The 16283-nt window shown below is 37.9% G+C and overlaps 2 protein-coding genes across 3 annotated transcripts; both read right to left on the reverse strand.

Moving 5' to 3' along the window:
- Positions 1 to 2540: 2540 nt before the first annotated feature.
- Positions 2541 to 6315, reverse strand: LOC126593819 (peptide chain release factor PrfB3, chloroplastic). Of its 2 annotated transcripts, none has more exons than XM_050259942.1 (6): positions 5926 to 6315; positions 4638 to 4855; positions 4195 to 4392; positions 3477 to 3686; positions 3009 to 3183; positions 2541 to 2833 (listed from the first exon to the last, which is right to left on the reverse strand). In XM_050259942.1, exons 1-6 carry the CDS (start codon positions 6080 to 6082, stop codon positions 2559 to 2561), a joined length of 1233 nt encoding a protein of 410 aa, XP_050115899.1. In that variant the 5' UTR covers positions 6083 to 6315; the 3' UTR covers positions 2541 to 2558. The 2 variants fall into 2 exon arrangements, with proteins under 2 accessions (XP_050115899.1, XP_050115900.1); XM_050259943.1 differs by lacking the exon at positions 5926 to 6315 and adding an exon at positions 5676 to 5914.
- Positions 6316 to 9120: 2805 nt separating this feature from the next.
- On the reverse strand, positions 9121 to 15535 carry LOC126593814 (uncharacterized). Its single transcript, XM_050259934.1, has 14 exons — positions 15265 to 15535; positions 15064 to 15165; positions 14864 to 14932; positions 14709 to 14776; positions 14513 to 14610; positions 14278 to 14329; positions 14035 to 14127; positions 13369 to 13479; positions 12823 to 13165; positions 11890 to 12401; positions 10761 to 10870; positions 10510 to 10568; positions 10221 to 10408; positions 9121 to 9674 (listed from the first exon to the last, which is right to left on the reverse strand). Exons 1-14 carry the CDS (start codon positions 15308 to 15310, stop codon positions 9486 to 9488), a joined length of 2040 nt encoding a protein of 679 aa, XP_050115891.1. The 5' UTR covers positions 15311 to 15535; the 3' UTR covers positions 9121 to 9485.
- Between the last annotated feature and the right edge of the window lie 748 nt (positions 15536 to 16283).

Genomic DNA, 16283 nt, shown 5'->3' on the forward strand with positions numbered 1-16283 from the left:
TTGCAACATCGCCATAACCAGTGAAATTGGGGGACTCAGACTGTCATCCTGAGAGACACCGCCGTTGCAAACTCACCGGTGGCATTCCTTTGAAACTGAAATCTCTGGCCATGCGCAATATACAAAGAAGCCATGAGAAAGAAGGAGATAAGATCCTTTTCTTTTGTTATTTTATTATTATCATTTATGTCCTACTAACATGATAGCATATTATTTAATAATATAATTATTGCTTTACATGTGATATCACAGTGATCATTATCATAAAACGTGGTAAAGTCTGTACATCCACTACACCATTTACATTATTTAATGATTTTATCACATGATTATTGTCAAAAACGTGACAAAGCACATCACACAAAGTTATGCATATATATACACACACACACACACACACACACACACACACACTTTAGTGGAATGATAACTGACAAATGGAGGCAGCAGCTCCTCCTTGTTTTAGGCTCTCTGCATCTCTCTTTCTTCTCTGCCAAAATTACAAGCACACTGCAAGTTTTCAAAGGGAAACCGTATCCACCCAATTTCATCTGCCAAAAGAAATAAAACACCTTTACTTTTCCTTTTCAACAAACATCGTTATGATGTTTCATCACAAAGCAAGGGATGTCAATTTGTTGTCTTCCCTTTTTTCTTTTTGACTAACCAAAAGTGTCTTTTGGCTACTTGGCCACATACTCCAACATTGCTAACACCACATATTGTATGGTCCATGCTTATCATTATAATAAGACTCTATCATGATTATTCCACATGACTATTCCACTACGTGAGAAGTTTGACACATGACACATTTTATTTCTTTGAATGTTAGAGCACAGTGGGTACGGTACACAATACAAATTTGTGTGTATATATGTATATATATGTATATGTTTGTCTGTGTTCATGTTTAGATTATTATGCTAAGAATGCTTCCCATATCCATAATTCGGATTTCACTAATCCTAGTCGCATCACATATGTCTAAATAGGCATTTATTTGTATAATCTTAACATGCTACCTAGTGTCATTTGATTGCCTTTAACTATGTCACTTATGCAATATGATACAAATCATTTACCACACAACTTAATAAATTATTTATGTGTAGTAGGCACAAACTGGCAATTTGATTTATAACTCTGTCGATTGATTTATTAATTATGCATTCATGCTTATACTATTATTTATTGTCAGGAATTATTGAGCAACTAGCTCTATTGATCAACATTGTTATTGATTAAAGAAGCCTACCGACACTATTGATTAGCCTATGGATCATTGAGTCACATACATATGGTGACAAAGATTTAGTCCAAACGGTGATATCTTGTCTGACCGAACACTCACTTGCTCGGTCACTCGCTCATTTGGACACCTATGTGCTTGGACACCCTTGAGCTCGAACCCTGACTCACGGACCCAACTTGTGGACCCAACTCACGGACCCTACGAATGGCCCCGACTCAAAGACCAGACAAGCGGACCCGAGTCATGTCAAGAGTTAACTCATAATGAGCCCACGCTGACGTCGAGTGCATACTCACAATGAAGAACGCCACAAGCTGAGCCGCCTCGCAATGAGCACCGCCTCCAGCCGAGCAACCGCCTTGCCAAGAGCATTGCCTCTAGCCGAGCAGCCTCGCAACGTGTGCTACCTCTAGCTGAGTATTGCTTAACGTTAAGCACCGTCTCATGTTGAGTACTAGTTCTGGACGACATCTAATCACTTCGGCCCGCACATGAATTGGATTTGAAGTCTTCAGCCAACACATAGACTCATTTATAAATCCAACAAGTGGATTCAAACATGTCGAGAATTAACTCATAATGAGCTAGCGCTGACGTCGAGTGCATACTCACGATGAAGAACGCCACAAGCTAAGCCGCCTCCAGCCGAGCAACCGCCTCGCCAAGAGCATTGCCTCTAGCCGAGCAACCTCACAACGTGTGCTACATGTAGCTGAGTATTGCTTGACGTTAAGCACCATCTCATGTCGAGTACTAGTTTTGGATAACATCTAGTCACTTCGGCCCGCATATGGATTGGATTTGAAGTCTCCAGCCAAAAGACTCTCTTGACAGAAGACTTGGGGGACTCCTATTATACCATATATTGGGCCTCATTATTTGGGCTTCATTACTTAGCCCATGATTCATGTAAGATGGGAGGAAACCCTTATTCTATAAAAGGGCTCCCTCACACTCACTTAAGAGATGAAGGAAAACAAACAGAGGGGACATGGGAGAGCAAACACTGCCTCTATAACCTCCATGTATATTCAACATTCATTTACATAGTGAAACGGAATCAACACCAGTGTAGACGTAGCCTCAACCTGAGATGAACCACGATATATCTTTGTGTTCTTGTGCGTTTGTGTGATTCACGGTTGGATTTACTTTGGTCCAAGATCGACCTGATTTTGTGCATCAACAGGTTTTTCAAAGAAACACTTGAAATTTTAATAAAAATCTCAACGCATTTCTAATTGAAACACTTCCAGCAAAAACGCTTAAAGAGAAGTCGGAGAGGGATTAAAACCATGTAACTTTACTGTCTTGTGTTAATATGAGCACCAATAAGAGGTTCAAGATTTCCGTCTAAAACAGACATTAGATCAGGCAGTTGGATGCCTGTTTTTACATCCTTGACTAGCTTGTGTGGATGAGACATGTACCTTCTCGTCTCCTTCTCCCACAGATTCACAATCTCATCTTTCTTGATATCGCTAACCTCGCTAACACCTTGCTCCAATGCAAGGATCAGAAGCTTGCCTTTCAACCGGTTAATCGCCTTGATCTTATTCGCAAAGTGACTCCTCTCGCCTGCACGATTTACAGCAGATTTGCACAAGAACAAAAGATTATGGATTTTGAAGTGAAAGATAAAAGGCTTTCCTGCAAATGATATTGCTGTCATAGTCCTCTAGATATATCGTTCGACCCTAAAGAGCTCAATTTAAACTAGAAAGTATGTAATGGCTACTAGTAAAAGGAGTACCTGATGATTGAGCACTTATGCCTGTAAGTTTATGCTGGATGGATACTGTAGGTCCAGTTTGGCTCTGCTCTTCAAGCACCGATGGCAATGCAATGACCAAGTCGTCGTCGTCAATTTCTAGGTCATGGGCTTTTCCAAGAAACAAGGGAAACACATCCACACTTGCTGAGCTAGCCTGCAAGACATTCATATTTCACGAAGGTAAAATTACCAATCAAGATTGTCAAAAGAAACGTAATGAAAGTACTATAATGATTATTTTGAAGCACTCGTCCTATCACAAGGCTGTAGTCTCTGGTTTGCAGTGTGTGACCGAATTATAACATATGCAGCAAAGAATTGACCAAGGCAAACCAAACACATGAGAAGTAGATATATCCTTAACATTGACTGTTGGCTAAATATATCTAATATCTGACAGATCCATTTTGCGAAGTTGTAATATAGTGAACAGAAAGAAATCTTTACCGTAGACAAATCAGACACATTTTGCGAGCTTGTAAGATAGTGAACACCTGTCTCTCCTGAAAGATACCCATAAGCAAACGCAAATTCAAACTCAATAGTTGCTGATGTGATGCCGCCATTTGTGGAAGAATGCTTCTCGACTACCCTCCCTTTATAACCTAGCTTTTTGGCCCATTTGGTATACATGCTCAGTAGTTGTTTTATCCATACCTGTTACAGAAATTTTTGAAATGAAGTTACACAGAATAAAAGTGTGTATGCGTGTTAGAAGAGAGAGAGAGAGAGAGAGAGAGAGAGAGAGTACAAATAGCATTTAGGTCTAGAGTCACATTTTCAGTACTGCATGGTCCGTACACACTACAGATTCTTACTGTTACGTTTCTTACTTGTATAAGCGAGAAGAGTATTGTTTAATCAGTCTATGTTACCAAATCTCTATGTTTTCAAGTGCAAACTTGGTTCTCATTAGGAACATACAACCCACTATTACTCAATACTGAGGTTAACTACGCACCTTAGGGCATTAAAACTTGTAAGTAAGCAGTCTTCCTAATTTTTCTTTTCATTTTACCAGATCCTAAGGTTTGTGGTGTATCGAGCTCCTTTTCCATTCAGCTGACTGCATTCTATTTCTAGGTAACATGAATGATTAACAAAAACTACCACCTTCATTCATATCCAAGCCCATGGTACCAAGAGAAAAAGTAGATAATCATACCTCAGGGTAGCCTTCACCTCCAGCTTCAATAGTTAGACATGCTCCCTCCATGTCATATGGTCCCTTCAGAAGCTTGGACATCTCATACTGATCCAAAAGCTTGCTTACATCTAGAGAGGCATCATATGCTTGCCTAAAAAGCCCATAATTTATAGCGTCTACCTCTGCTAACTGTGTTATTAGCTTTGCTTCTTCAGCCTGCATAGATAAGCAACTCCAGTCATCATCCATATCAAAGCAACACTATCAAAGCTACTTTTTCAATTTTTGCATATATATAGGGAGAAATTAAAATAAATATGCAGATCACCACACTTGACGGGTAAATAAGTGATTGACGTGCATCAAATGTTGAGCAGGAAGTACATCTCAATATTGCATAATTGCAAACCAGTTGATAACATGAAATAACTACAAATTAAATATGTTGCCTAATGTGTCACCTTAAATGTCAAGTCTTTAAGAGCATCAACCACTTTAGCACTGTTAGCTAACTTAGAAAGAATCTCATTAGACTTTGCTGTGTCATCCCAAAGGTTATAGTCTCGTATCTGTTGTTCCTGCTTATTTCTTCGTCCTTCTTCAAGTTCCAATGCCATTGGAGCCAACGTCTCAGCTCTGAGAACTGTATCTTCAATCTTCTTCTTCAATGAAAATAATCCTGAACAAAATTCAGACAATCATTTTGAATCCCATGTAATAAATAAATAAATTGTAGTACTGATTCATACTCTAGAGCTGTGTGTGATGGTAAATAATCGTTAATTTCTGATCAGTTCACTGATTTTCCGAAACATAAGCAACAACTGACATCCTGCTTTAGGATCTTCAATTAAGCTTTTGTTTGTGAAATGGAAACATACATAAATTTCATCCTTTTTCGCACCAGTTACAGCTGAAGGGTTTTGTGTTGTATATCCCACAAGGGTTTTGTTTTGTATATCCCACAACTACAAGCAAAAAGCGAATGGTTTTAATAACCTACTGTCAAATTTCACCACTCGAAACTGATGCATCCGTATACTATAGTAGAAAAGCCTCAGCCCTTTTTATACCCTTCCAATAATTTTTAAAACAAACATCCAATACTTATGCGGAGAGGTGTCATAGAGCAGGACATTAGCATGACTGACCCATTTCACCCTCTAAACAATAAGCATCTTATATCACAAAGTTTAAACACCAAACACGATCGCAGAATAGTATCCCCGATGCCCCTTCCTTAACATCCTCTTTCCTTTTCCCCCAAGTATAGGGCCCAACATCTTTTTTTCACTCAAGACCGGACTCTTGCTATGTGGGCAGAGGATAAGCGTTGTACTACTGAAGCTAGAAGCCCCATAGATCCTATCATCTTTGATAAACACTTGTTAAACCTTCCAATCTACTCCCCCTTCCAAACCCCAAATTAATTTTACAGAACAGAATATTTCATGCCTTTAAATTACAAAGATATACAGAAATTCAAGGCCTTACAGTACCTCACTTAGGACCAAAACATAAAACTTCAGACATAATCTTCACTTAGGACCAAGCAATATGCATTTTCCAAATTTGAATTCTAGCAATAAATTCACAGAAAAACAAAGTTATTTAAGCATAAAGTTGCTTAATTTTCAGTTGGGTCTGCCGAATTCAAAACACCTCACCACTAACAGATATACATATACATACAAGAACACATATATACATATTTAGAGAGAGAGAGAGAGAGAGAGAGAGAGAGGAGACCCAGTTGTTTGGAGGCCCTGTTCCTGTCATCCATGCAATGAGTGTGTAGTGACCGGTGGCTCTTTCTTTGGGAAGCTTTCCAATTGAAGCTGAATAAGGCGGCGGCGGTGGTGGTACCATTTCTGAGAAACGCGGATTCTGCGGCCATGCTTGCCATAACAAAGAAAAGGGAAAATTACGTTGCAGAAGAGAGAACAGCTGAGGCCACGTGGGGTGTGGACATCAGTACGTATGGGAATACTAGGTTGTCATTCCTGTCGGAGGCGGAGGAGGGAGGGCGGAGGAGTGAGTTGCTTGGCCTCCTCTCTCCTGCATCTTATCCTCAATATTCTAGACCGTTGCTCATCTTAAGACAGACTTAAAACTTGAAAGAAATGAAATTCCTAGTCTCTCTGTCCCGGAATGAGTAGATATCCATAACCTGTTTACAGTTGTCTCTCTTAAAAAAAAAATTAAAAAAAAAAGAAAAAAGTGAAATATCTCCACTACCCAAATAAAAGAATGGGAAATTGGCTTGAATAACTCTGTTGCAAAATCATCAATCTAAAATAGCCTTCAATTTTGTATAGAAAGTATTGACGTCGTATCAACACTATATCGATGATATATTGAAATCAATATTAACATTTCGAAACAACACAATATATTTTCTGAAAACTTAGGTCATGTTTAACGTTAATTTAGTAACAACACAATATGTTCGAAGACATTCGTAGAGGAGTATTTAAATTAGAGTATTTTTGTCAAATAAGACTTGTACATATTGAATTTTAGGGGGTGGGGTTATTTGGGACTGTTTGCTTTGCAATAGGGTTTTTGAACCCAATTCCCTAAAATAAAATAAAATAAAAGCGTTGACACTTTAAAAAATGTGCACAACCTTAGTTCATTGGTTTTAAATGTTGGTACCATGATCGTCTTCTAGTATTCAGCTTAAAAGAATCGAATGATTTGACAATTTTCGGTTGTTGGCTACTGAATTTTACATTAGTTTTCAATTGTTTGCTAATGAATTCTTACATATTTTTCGGTTTGCCGCTGCTAAATTATAGGACTGGATTTTTAATTTTAGGTTGTTTGCTACTAAATTATGGGACTTGTGTCAGCATAAAGCAACCAAAGATTTTGAGAATTTTTTCGATTTTGACTACTGATTTGTTATATTAGTTTTCGGTTGCTTGTTAGCCAATTGATTGCGAAAGACTAATATTTTACGAATTTTTCGCTGGTTGACTACTGGACTGTTGCATAGTTTTCAGTTGGTAGCTATCTAATACTGTATAGTTATTTAGTTCTTTATTTTGGTTGAAGGGGGGCTAAGAGTCCAAACAAAAATAGGCAAACAAGAAATCTAAGCCTTGAGATCTTAAGCCGATCTTCACGGACAAAACCATTCGAACATGAGCTTTATCAAAATAATGATTTCATAGGTCCAGACCATGGAAGAAAAAATCGATAATATCGGCGATATTTCGCCGATATTATCGGTTTTTAAGGAGACCGATATTTTTATCACTATCCAAATGGTTTTCGTGATAATATCGCGATATTATCGAAAATATCGAAAATATCACGATATTATCGATATTTTCGTAAAATTTCGGATCTGTGCACATCGGAGAAGAAGGCCGGAGATGGGTGTGCCTATTCCCGAGCCGATTTCATCCCAAAAACCTTGCAAAAACACGAGATAGAACTTCAATTTCACATCTAAGCTTCAATCTATAACAGATTCAACAGAAAGAGGTAAACCCGAAGCTTACCTAACCGGAGAAATTCAAGAAACTCGTCGGAGGGTTCCTGCGTTCGCCGAGTTGCAGAGACGAGAAGGAGAGGGAGAAAGTCGAGGTGGGTGTATTCCTGAAGCATGTGTGAATCTCGGACTCTCGGACTCTCGGTGCAGACTGCAGAGAGAAAGGACGGAGAGAGATGAGAGTTTTGAGAGTCTCTGTGCGTGTGGTGGTGCTGCTGCGCCGTCGTCGGGGTGGCTCTGGTACCTCGGTGTGTGGGTGTGGGTTCGATCGGCGAGAGAGAGATGTGAGTTAGCTGAGACTTGAGAGAGAGAAATGAGAGTTGGTACGGGGAGAAGAGAGAGATAGGTGAGTGCTTGCCACGTGGCAAGCAATGATAGGAGGACAGGTTTAGAAAATCTGAAAATGAGATTTTGATTGGATGAAGATAGGGGAATAAAATGCAAAATTTAATAAACCTTTTGGGGGAAAAAATGCGAATTTACAAAATCTTTTGGGGTGGGGTTTCACAAAGTGGCTTATAATTATGACGAAGAATAAAATCTTAGGATTGCTTGTTAGAAACTTTATATAACCTTTCTCTTGCCATTTACTTGGTAAACAAGTTTTGATAGTCCAACTATCCAAGAATTTCTTCTTTTCTATGTTCACACTAATGATTTTTTGTCCTCGAATATGAGTTAATTGAATCATGTTTCCTAAACATGTGACCAAAATCAATTGAACATGTGATTAGGTACGAACATGAGAAAGTTAGTTGTTTGGATGAATGCGATACAATGCTAAGTAACTTTATACCTAAATCACATCTCTAGCAACGACTTCAGGTCTATCCAACCTGATTAAGAGCATTGGCACACTCCTCGTTGTTTGAATGGTACATAATTCATTATATATAAATGATTATGGTGTGTTTAAACTTCTTTCATTAATTACTACATATTTTCTATACTCACAATATTTGTCAGCTCGCTATATAATCAACTTGATAATGTTAAATCCATCATGTAATGCATTTCCTTCCAATTTTTTGTGATAAACTAATACATAATTGACTAAATAAACATCTTGCAAAGTTTCAATTAAAATTTCCAAGTTTTTCTTACAATTTCCGTGGTTTCCATGTAATTTTTATCGATATCGATATTTTACCGATATTTCCATCGATATTTCCGTGTTTTCGGACTACCGATATTTCCGATATTACCGATATTTTCTTCCTTGGTCCAGACCAAGACTCGAGTTTGCCAATAAGAGCTCCAAAAAAAAAAAAAAATGAGGACAACTTATTTCTCTGCTAACACAATACATAATTCGAGCTCAAGTTGGATTACGTTCCAACCATTTATGCTTCATTTGTTATTCGTGAGCAAGTCTCGAATGAGAACTTATAGGATAGAGTTCATAGCCATATAACTTCAAGTGCCAATAAAACAAGGATATATAGACAAAAAAAACTTAAACATTTTTATTTCAGACACGGAACATCACTGTGACAATTGACCCGTACTATGCAACCGTGCAAGTCCTCCTGAATAAGTACAACCAATGCCCTAAATCTTGGAAAAATTTAAACCTTGATTAATAAATACTAATGCTTCAAAAGCATTCCTGCATAAAAGCCTTTTGACAATCTGTTTCTGTCCTTGTGGGGAAACCAAACCATCTTAATTTCTTGGTTCAACATATGCATACAAATAATTATACCAAAATGTACAGAAGACTTTACATTTTGCTTCTATCTTCCTCTTTTATTCGACGTACGGTTATGCGACACAGACATTTACATATGCAATTTTCTCCTCAAAGTCAGAGGGACTCTGCAAACTGGGGAGCCTCCAAGTCAAGCTCTTGTCTCATGACACAGTTCATAAGCCAGTCACTGCTAAAAGTCCATATCCCCTTCTCTATGGCCAACGATACTTTTTCCATATCTTCCTCGCATGCCACAAAGATTGTTTTTGAAGCTTCGTTTACTTTCTCCAATTCACCAATAATCTGTAGTTTCATCCAGTAATCAGTGGCTGGCTATGATTATATATATACATATCAAAGTGAACTATTAAGAAACAATTTACGTAGAATTTCTGTTCAAGAAAAGTCAGTTTATAGGTTCATATATCCACAGCATTGTAGATAATAATCGATTTAAAGAGTTACAATCATCAAAATCCACAGCCATGCTTCTGATAACCAGTAAAGATCAAGCACGATGAACCTAACACTGGTCATACAATGAGTTCTGAGCAGTAAAATGAAGGTGGGAACATACACGACATGTTATGTTGAAGTTGCAGATATCATGCTCAACCTTGCGTACATATTTGAGAAACTAAAGATAATATCATGCAGTTTTGTAAAACATGCATTTTCCTAAAGCACATCGTGCCGATTTGGTGGATATCATATTCTGAAAATGGAATTTATAAGCATGACATACAAAATGCACGATGTCATTCCCCTAAAGCATTACAGAATGTTCGCACTTTCAATGACAGGCATGCATGCTTAAACAATGTTCAGATTGATCAGTAAAGAGCTTACATTTCCACCAGCAGACCTTACAATGGAAGACAACATCCTAGCAGAAGGTTGAACACAAGCTGCTATGCATACATTATAGCCTTTGAACAAGTCTCGGGGACTTGCTTTCGCTCTGAGAACTGCACTTCTCAACTCGGTTCCATATTTAAGTACGTATTCTTGATCATTCAATATGTAAGATGATTCATCTGCAAATGAGAAACCCAACAAATGTTTTTCTTTTTTTGTCAACCCAGCAAAGGTTGAGTATCAGTAATAAAACAAAATCAAGTAGTCAAATATGACTCACCGACAAATCTTCCTTGACGAAAGCTTTCTTTCAACCAGGAGGGACAAACTATCCAAGCACTGCACAGCACAGAAAGCTCTATGAACAAATAATGACATAATTTGGACAGACAATTACTTAATAAAGGTTGATGCTGTACAAAATTACCACTAGCTGCTAAATCATGGAGAACATAAAAGGTAATAGATTTGTGCATCAGCAGTAGCAGCAGCGAAAGAATAAAGAGAACTTTTAGAAGGTTGACTACTAACCCTGAACATATAGCAGTACAGAAATTTAAAGTAGTTCTCACTTTCCCAGTGACAACATGTGTGCTTGTACTTCCATCAGACGTAATCGCACCACCAAGGTCCTCAATTACCTATACATCAAACAAATACAAAAATCAACAAAACTCAAAATATTTATATGCAGTGAAGCGAAAAAGAACTAAATATCATTCCAAAAATATTGGACAGTGACACTAGAAGTAAAAAACCATTATCAATATAGAAAGAAAAAGCAAATGAAATGCGTTAAATTATCAAAAACAAAACAAATCAGGACGCCTCCTGATTTATATGACCAACAAGTTCATCTTTTCTAGTAAAATATATTAGTGTGGACTATTGGAGATCGTATTCGTATTCTTTCAGGAGAGAGTATCGAACCTAACCAATATGAATTCAAGTCATCTGTGCGGACTAGAGTAAATGAATTATGCATATGAAGGCTCGGCACTACGGAATTGCTTTATGTACAACAATGTTAAAATTCCATCCATATAACCCATGGAATGGTACCATAAGAACCCTTAATACTACATTTATGTTTTCGAGGAAAATGCATATCCAAACAGAGAGTATTTTTCCTTACAAAATTTGTAATACTAGTTAAACTTTTTGAAATCACTGTTCATTGATTCCAATAAGTCACGCTGACCTGATCATGGCATTGGTACATTTTTTCCCAGACTGGCCAGGATTCACTCAAAATTGGACCATCTCCAAGGTCAAAGCTTAATCCATGATCAGGTCATGCATATAAAGAAACCATTGAGCAAGGTAGAACTGTATTCTATCACCTCTTACTCTAAGATATTTAAAAACCCCTTACTAAAGTTAAAATCAAACAGATATCTACTAGGTCCATTCAGAAGCGTCAGATTATTCGCCCCACTTTTCTTGTACGTTGTGTTCAAAAGTAGAGAAGTACGATTGAATAAATCGCACATACAACATACAAATTATGCATGATAAGAATCATGTTGTGGTACCAAACTGCAGTTTGCAGATAGAATAAAATGGGATTCTTTATATCCCGAAATAAATGCTAAAATAAAATTTTGATATTTGCATCATTTTTTATAGCCGACAATCATAAGTAGTAAAATGGGCATACCTTTGTGAGATTTGCTTTCTTTCTATTGTCAGCAATATTCATCAACATGATTTTAAAGAATTCTGGCTGTGACTGAAACTCCTTCCTGACTAAAGTTTCTGATGTTATATTAATTGGTCCACATTCTTCAGCAATATTTTCCTTGTGACTACTAGCCAGAAGATCTCTAGGATGATCTGCCACTAAGGATTTGCATTTGGAAGAAACTAAGGAGCATCCCTTCAGACAAGAATCACTTCCATCAGTTTCTGGAACTAAACTACAGTTAGACTCGGATTGGAAGCCAACCAGATGGCATCCCTTTACTTTTTTTGACTTCAATGAAGATGTTGAAGCTTCCCACCAGGCCTTTCTCTTTGCACATGAAGGTTGTTTGGAACCAAGTAAGTGGGTTTCATCAGCATCAGTTCCAATATTGGATAATTCCGCACCACTACCCAACATGCTGGAGTCCACTCTGGTGAGAGGAACTGAATCCCTGTAATGCTGCAATTTCTCCCAAGACCCATAACCTATAAAAACAGAGAGATTTTCATTTCTCATCGTGATAAAAGACGTAGAGGTCGCACTTGGTGCGATGGCAAGTGCCTTCGCCCATGAGCGGTAGGTCTCGAGTTCGAGACTTGGGAGCAGCCTCTCCATAAAATGGGGGTAAGGCTAGCCGACATTCACCTCTCCCAGACCCTGCGTAAAGCGGGAGCCTTGTGCACTGGGTACGACCTTTTATCGTGATAAAAGACGTAAGTTTCTTGTGAGCAGCTGAACATCGGTAGATTAGTGCTTGAAAGTAAAATACAGTCATTTTGATTAAGCATTGTCATAATGGTTTGATCTATGCTAAGAAGATGTGCATTATGCATTTATATGCTGTCCAAACATTCCTTTTGTTTATAGTATAATTCAAAGAACTGGAATATGCGCAATTCTACCTACCTACAGACTGGTTATCTTCTCTTGGAAGGCCATCATTTACCAACGTTTCAGGCTGATAATTTTCACTTCTTGAAGACGTTTGATTTTTTGTATTCAGAGTAGTGCAATTCCCTCTAGAAAATTCCAGCACTTGGTTTCCCAAAGCAGCAGATGAATTTCCATTAGGCTTCAAGGAAACTCCCAACTTCAAAGAGTCTGAAGTATTCCTGGAAACATCCTGGTTAAGATGTAAAACCATGAGGGTTGAACCACCAGGAAAGCACAATGCTTTGCGGATGTCAGCTTTAATAGGTAATCTGCCGCGTCTACCTTTGGCGTCCACCTCGGCTATTGGTACAAAACCCTGCAATTTAATCAATTTCAGGACAGCTTCAAAACTGAAAATCAAATGAACAGACCTTGACATATCTTAAGGGAAAACGAGAGAGAGAGAGAGAGAGAGAGAGAGAGAGAGAGCATGTTGTAGTTCATTTCCAAATACCTTTATCAACAAAATAATACAATTACTTTTCCTGCTCTGGTGAGGATTTATATCATCAAAATTACCTGTTTAAACCAAAACCCTTCAGATTCCTTGTCTCCCCAACAGAATATTGTACATATGCCTACACTCTGAAGTCTCTTTCTCAACTCCATGAACAAGGAGCTACCAAATCCCTGGAATTACTAGTTCAGGTCAAATACCAACAAAAGAAATTTCCACATAACCACACAAATCCATCGTAGTACTAAAAAGAGTGAACATGAGGAGAATATTACAAGGCATGTAAGTACAAGCCAAACAAATATGTAAAATATATTACACTAGAATAGAAAAGACTTCGCACGCTGCAATTACAACTCAGAACCCAAAATATTTCTGATTTTCAAGGATACTGAAATCCAAGTTAACAGACTTTATGGAATGTCCCCTCTCCCTCTTTGAAACAGTTGACTATAATCCCGCGTGCTTTGGAAGTTATTATAAGGACTTATTAACTGTATATCTCTATCATATGTAAAAAGCTAAAAAACTGAAAGAAAGGAGTATTTCATCAGGTGCTGGTACTCTACTAAGAAACAGATAGTGTATTATTGGGGTAAGTGTGTTGTCATTCCTAAGATTGCAAACTTACCTCTCAGAGAAGCAGCATCCCAACACTACACAAACCCTAATCTTAAGCAAAAAAAAGTTCTAATGAGAACTAACAAAAATAAGAGAGGATAAAAGACCTTGCGTTGGTAGTTAAAACTAACAGCAGCAAGAGGAATTTCAGCATATTGTGTGTCAGCAGGAACTATTTGGTAACTGATTGCAGCTATAACCTGCAAAAAGAAAACACAGGGCAAAAGAAGAAAAGTGATAACAAGCAATATTAGTTGGAACCAAAAAAAAAGGGACTTAGCATTTCCTTTACATGCATTGTTAAGGACAAAAAAGGTCGGTTGATGAGAAGAAGAACCTAGCAAACCTACCCCTTCAGAATCTGCCATAGACTGAGATTTATAAAACAAAGTGCAGTATTTCCTGCAGAGAGAATCTAAAGATGATCAAAAGCCAACTACCAAACATATGGTTTATTAGTAATTAAATACTAATAAGCACCGATGCAATTTCATTTTATGATGTGAATATAAGGCATGAAAACGAAAAGGCACACAGCTAAGTAACTGTTTATTAACAAAAATAAAAGAAGTTTCACAATCTTACCCATTTGTTACAGATCTTTTTAAAAACATTGATTGCTTTCCAGTATTGGCAGCAAAATTCATAGCAGGAAGTTCCCTAATGTACATTTCCAGTACTTCCTACAAGTACAAACCCATATAAGTTCAATCCTTAGCCGAAACATAAAAATGTCCGGTCAATAAAACAAACAAGGGAAGAAATAGAGTCATTCAATTACCTGGAGATAAGATTTTTGACAGCTATTGGCATATTTGGGATTAACGAGCACGTACGAAAGATCACCCCCTAAATATATCCAGAAATAACATATAAACTCTGCCCAAATCTTACACCTCCAACTACAATTTTTTCAAATAAACCAATTTAATTTACCTCTCTCTTCAGATTCCAAATGCGCGGCAATACTACAATCACCATTGTTTCTTTCCACCTCTTTCCTCACTACCAAAAACAACAACCCAGTAAGTAAAAACCCCTGATAACTTAAATACGAATGGGCAAAAAATTAAAGACCTTTGTTTAGTATTTACGAAACCCATATCCTTATTGTATTGGATAAGGCAAAATGGCACCTGAGATAGTGACTTTGGCGCTTCTGGAGAGGGAGATTTGGAGGTAGTTTGGGTCCGACTGGCAACTGAAATTGTTAGCTTCGACTGTGACTTGGCAATTTCCTGCCAATGACATTAACAAGCTATTAGAGTGAGTGAGAGAGAGAGGATGAATGAGATCGAATTTCTAGGGTTAGGGTTAGGGTTAAGGTTTGTTCTTACCGATTGGGATCGGGGGAGACGATGGAGCGGTCTTTCTTGGCGCCATAACAAAACGAAAGTGTGGTTTTTTATTTTTCAAGTGGAAGAGAATGAGATGGTTTAAATAGGCGCGAAGAAGAAAAGATTTCAAGTAATTACTCACGAAGCTACGTGGTCCAATATATTTATTACACGTGTCGTTTTGAAGCTCTCCCTTTCCCCAAACGCTTGCTATCTCCGTAACCAATCATTACAAGATCTCCCACTCAATTTCTCTCCTCCCTCTTCGTCAATCCTGACAGCTGACCTCAACCCCCAACCTAAACCTGTATATGGATCTATTTTATTATGTTTGGTCGGTTTTAACCAGACCTGTTAAGCTAACAGGTCATTTAAATTGTGAGACCATAATTTTTCAAAATTATATTAAGTGAATTAGAATACAATTACATCACAAGTTTGGTCATGGATTGGATTAACGAGGCAGTGGTGTCACCATCACCCTAATTCGGAGCAGTGGGCAAAGTTCGAGCGACTTTGTTGAGAATCACCATGCTTGTTCAACAAGATGTGAGGATATTCTCTTATATGGAATTAGCCAGATCCTCTATATGTCTTAGAATTCCTACAATCTAGAAATTAGCATGCGCCATAAATAATCACACTCCTAAAATGGATGCAATATCTACTTTTAGAAGTCTTCTAGGATTCTCCCAGCTTATAACAAGAATTATATTCTAAAAAAGTATCTCCCCGACTAGTATGAATAAGCCTATCTAGGGTTTGTCTCGCGTAACGCATTTGTTGCACTCTAATTCTCTTACCCACTGCTTGAGTCTTATACTTGCTTTCAAACTTGATCATTGGAGAGTCTTTTGGCTGGCGCGCACACACATCCCCCACCCCAGTGTTAAGCTTGCTCATGGTTGTTTGATGTTTTACAGGATACTCGGATCTGCGCCTCCACCATCTATGGTGGTTGGTTCCCACAACTTGTGCTTTCATTGAGAGTGAATTCATATTCCACTTGACCAGATCAT

This window comes from Malus sylvestris, chromosome 12 (genome assembly GCF_916048215.2).
Source record: "Malus sylvestris chromosome 12, drMalSylv7.2, whole genome shotgun sequence".
Taxonomy (NCBI): Eukaryota; Viridiplantae; Streptophyta; class Magnoliopsida; order Rosales; family Rosaceae; genus Malus; species Malus sylvestris.

Bases quoted from the DNA above. Each gene is read 5' to 3' on its own strand.
- LOC126593819 (XM_050259942.1), bottom strand. From the start codon at position 6,082: ATGGCAAGCATGGCCGCAGAATCCGCGTTTCTCAGAAATGGTACCACC. The intron at 4,856-5,925 runs GTCTCCTCTCTC...AATTTTGTTCAG, and splicing joins CAGGGCCTCCAAACAACTGG to GATTATTTTCATTGAAGAAG. The intron at 2,834-3,008 runs GTACTCCTTTTA...TAAATCGTGCAG, and splicing joins CATAAGTGCTCAATCATCAG to GCGAGAGGAGTCACTTTGCG.
- LOC126593814 (XM_050259934.1), bottom strand. From the start codon at position 15,310: ATGGCGCCAAGAAAGACCGCTCCATCGTCTCCCCCGATCCCAATCG. The intron at 14,128-14,277 runs GTAGGTTTGCTA...TTCTTTTTGCAG, and splicing joins CTATGGCAGATTCTGAAGGG to GTTATAGCTGCAATCAGTTA. The intron at 12,402-12,822 runs GTAGGTAGAATT...CTGTTTTTATAG, and splicing joins AGAAGATAACCAGTCTGTAG to GTTATGGGTCTTGGGAGAAA.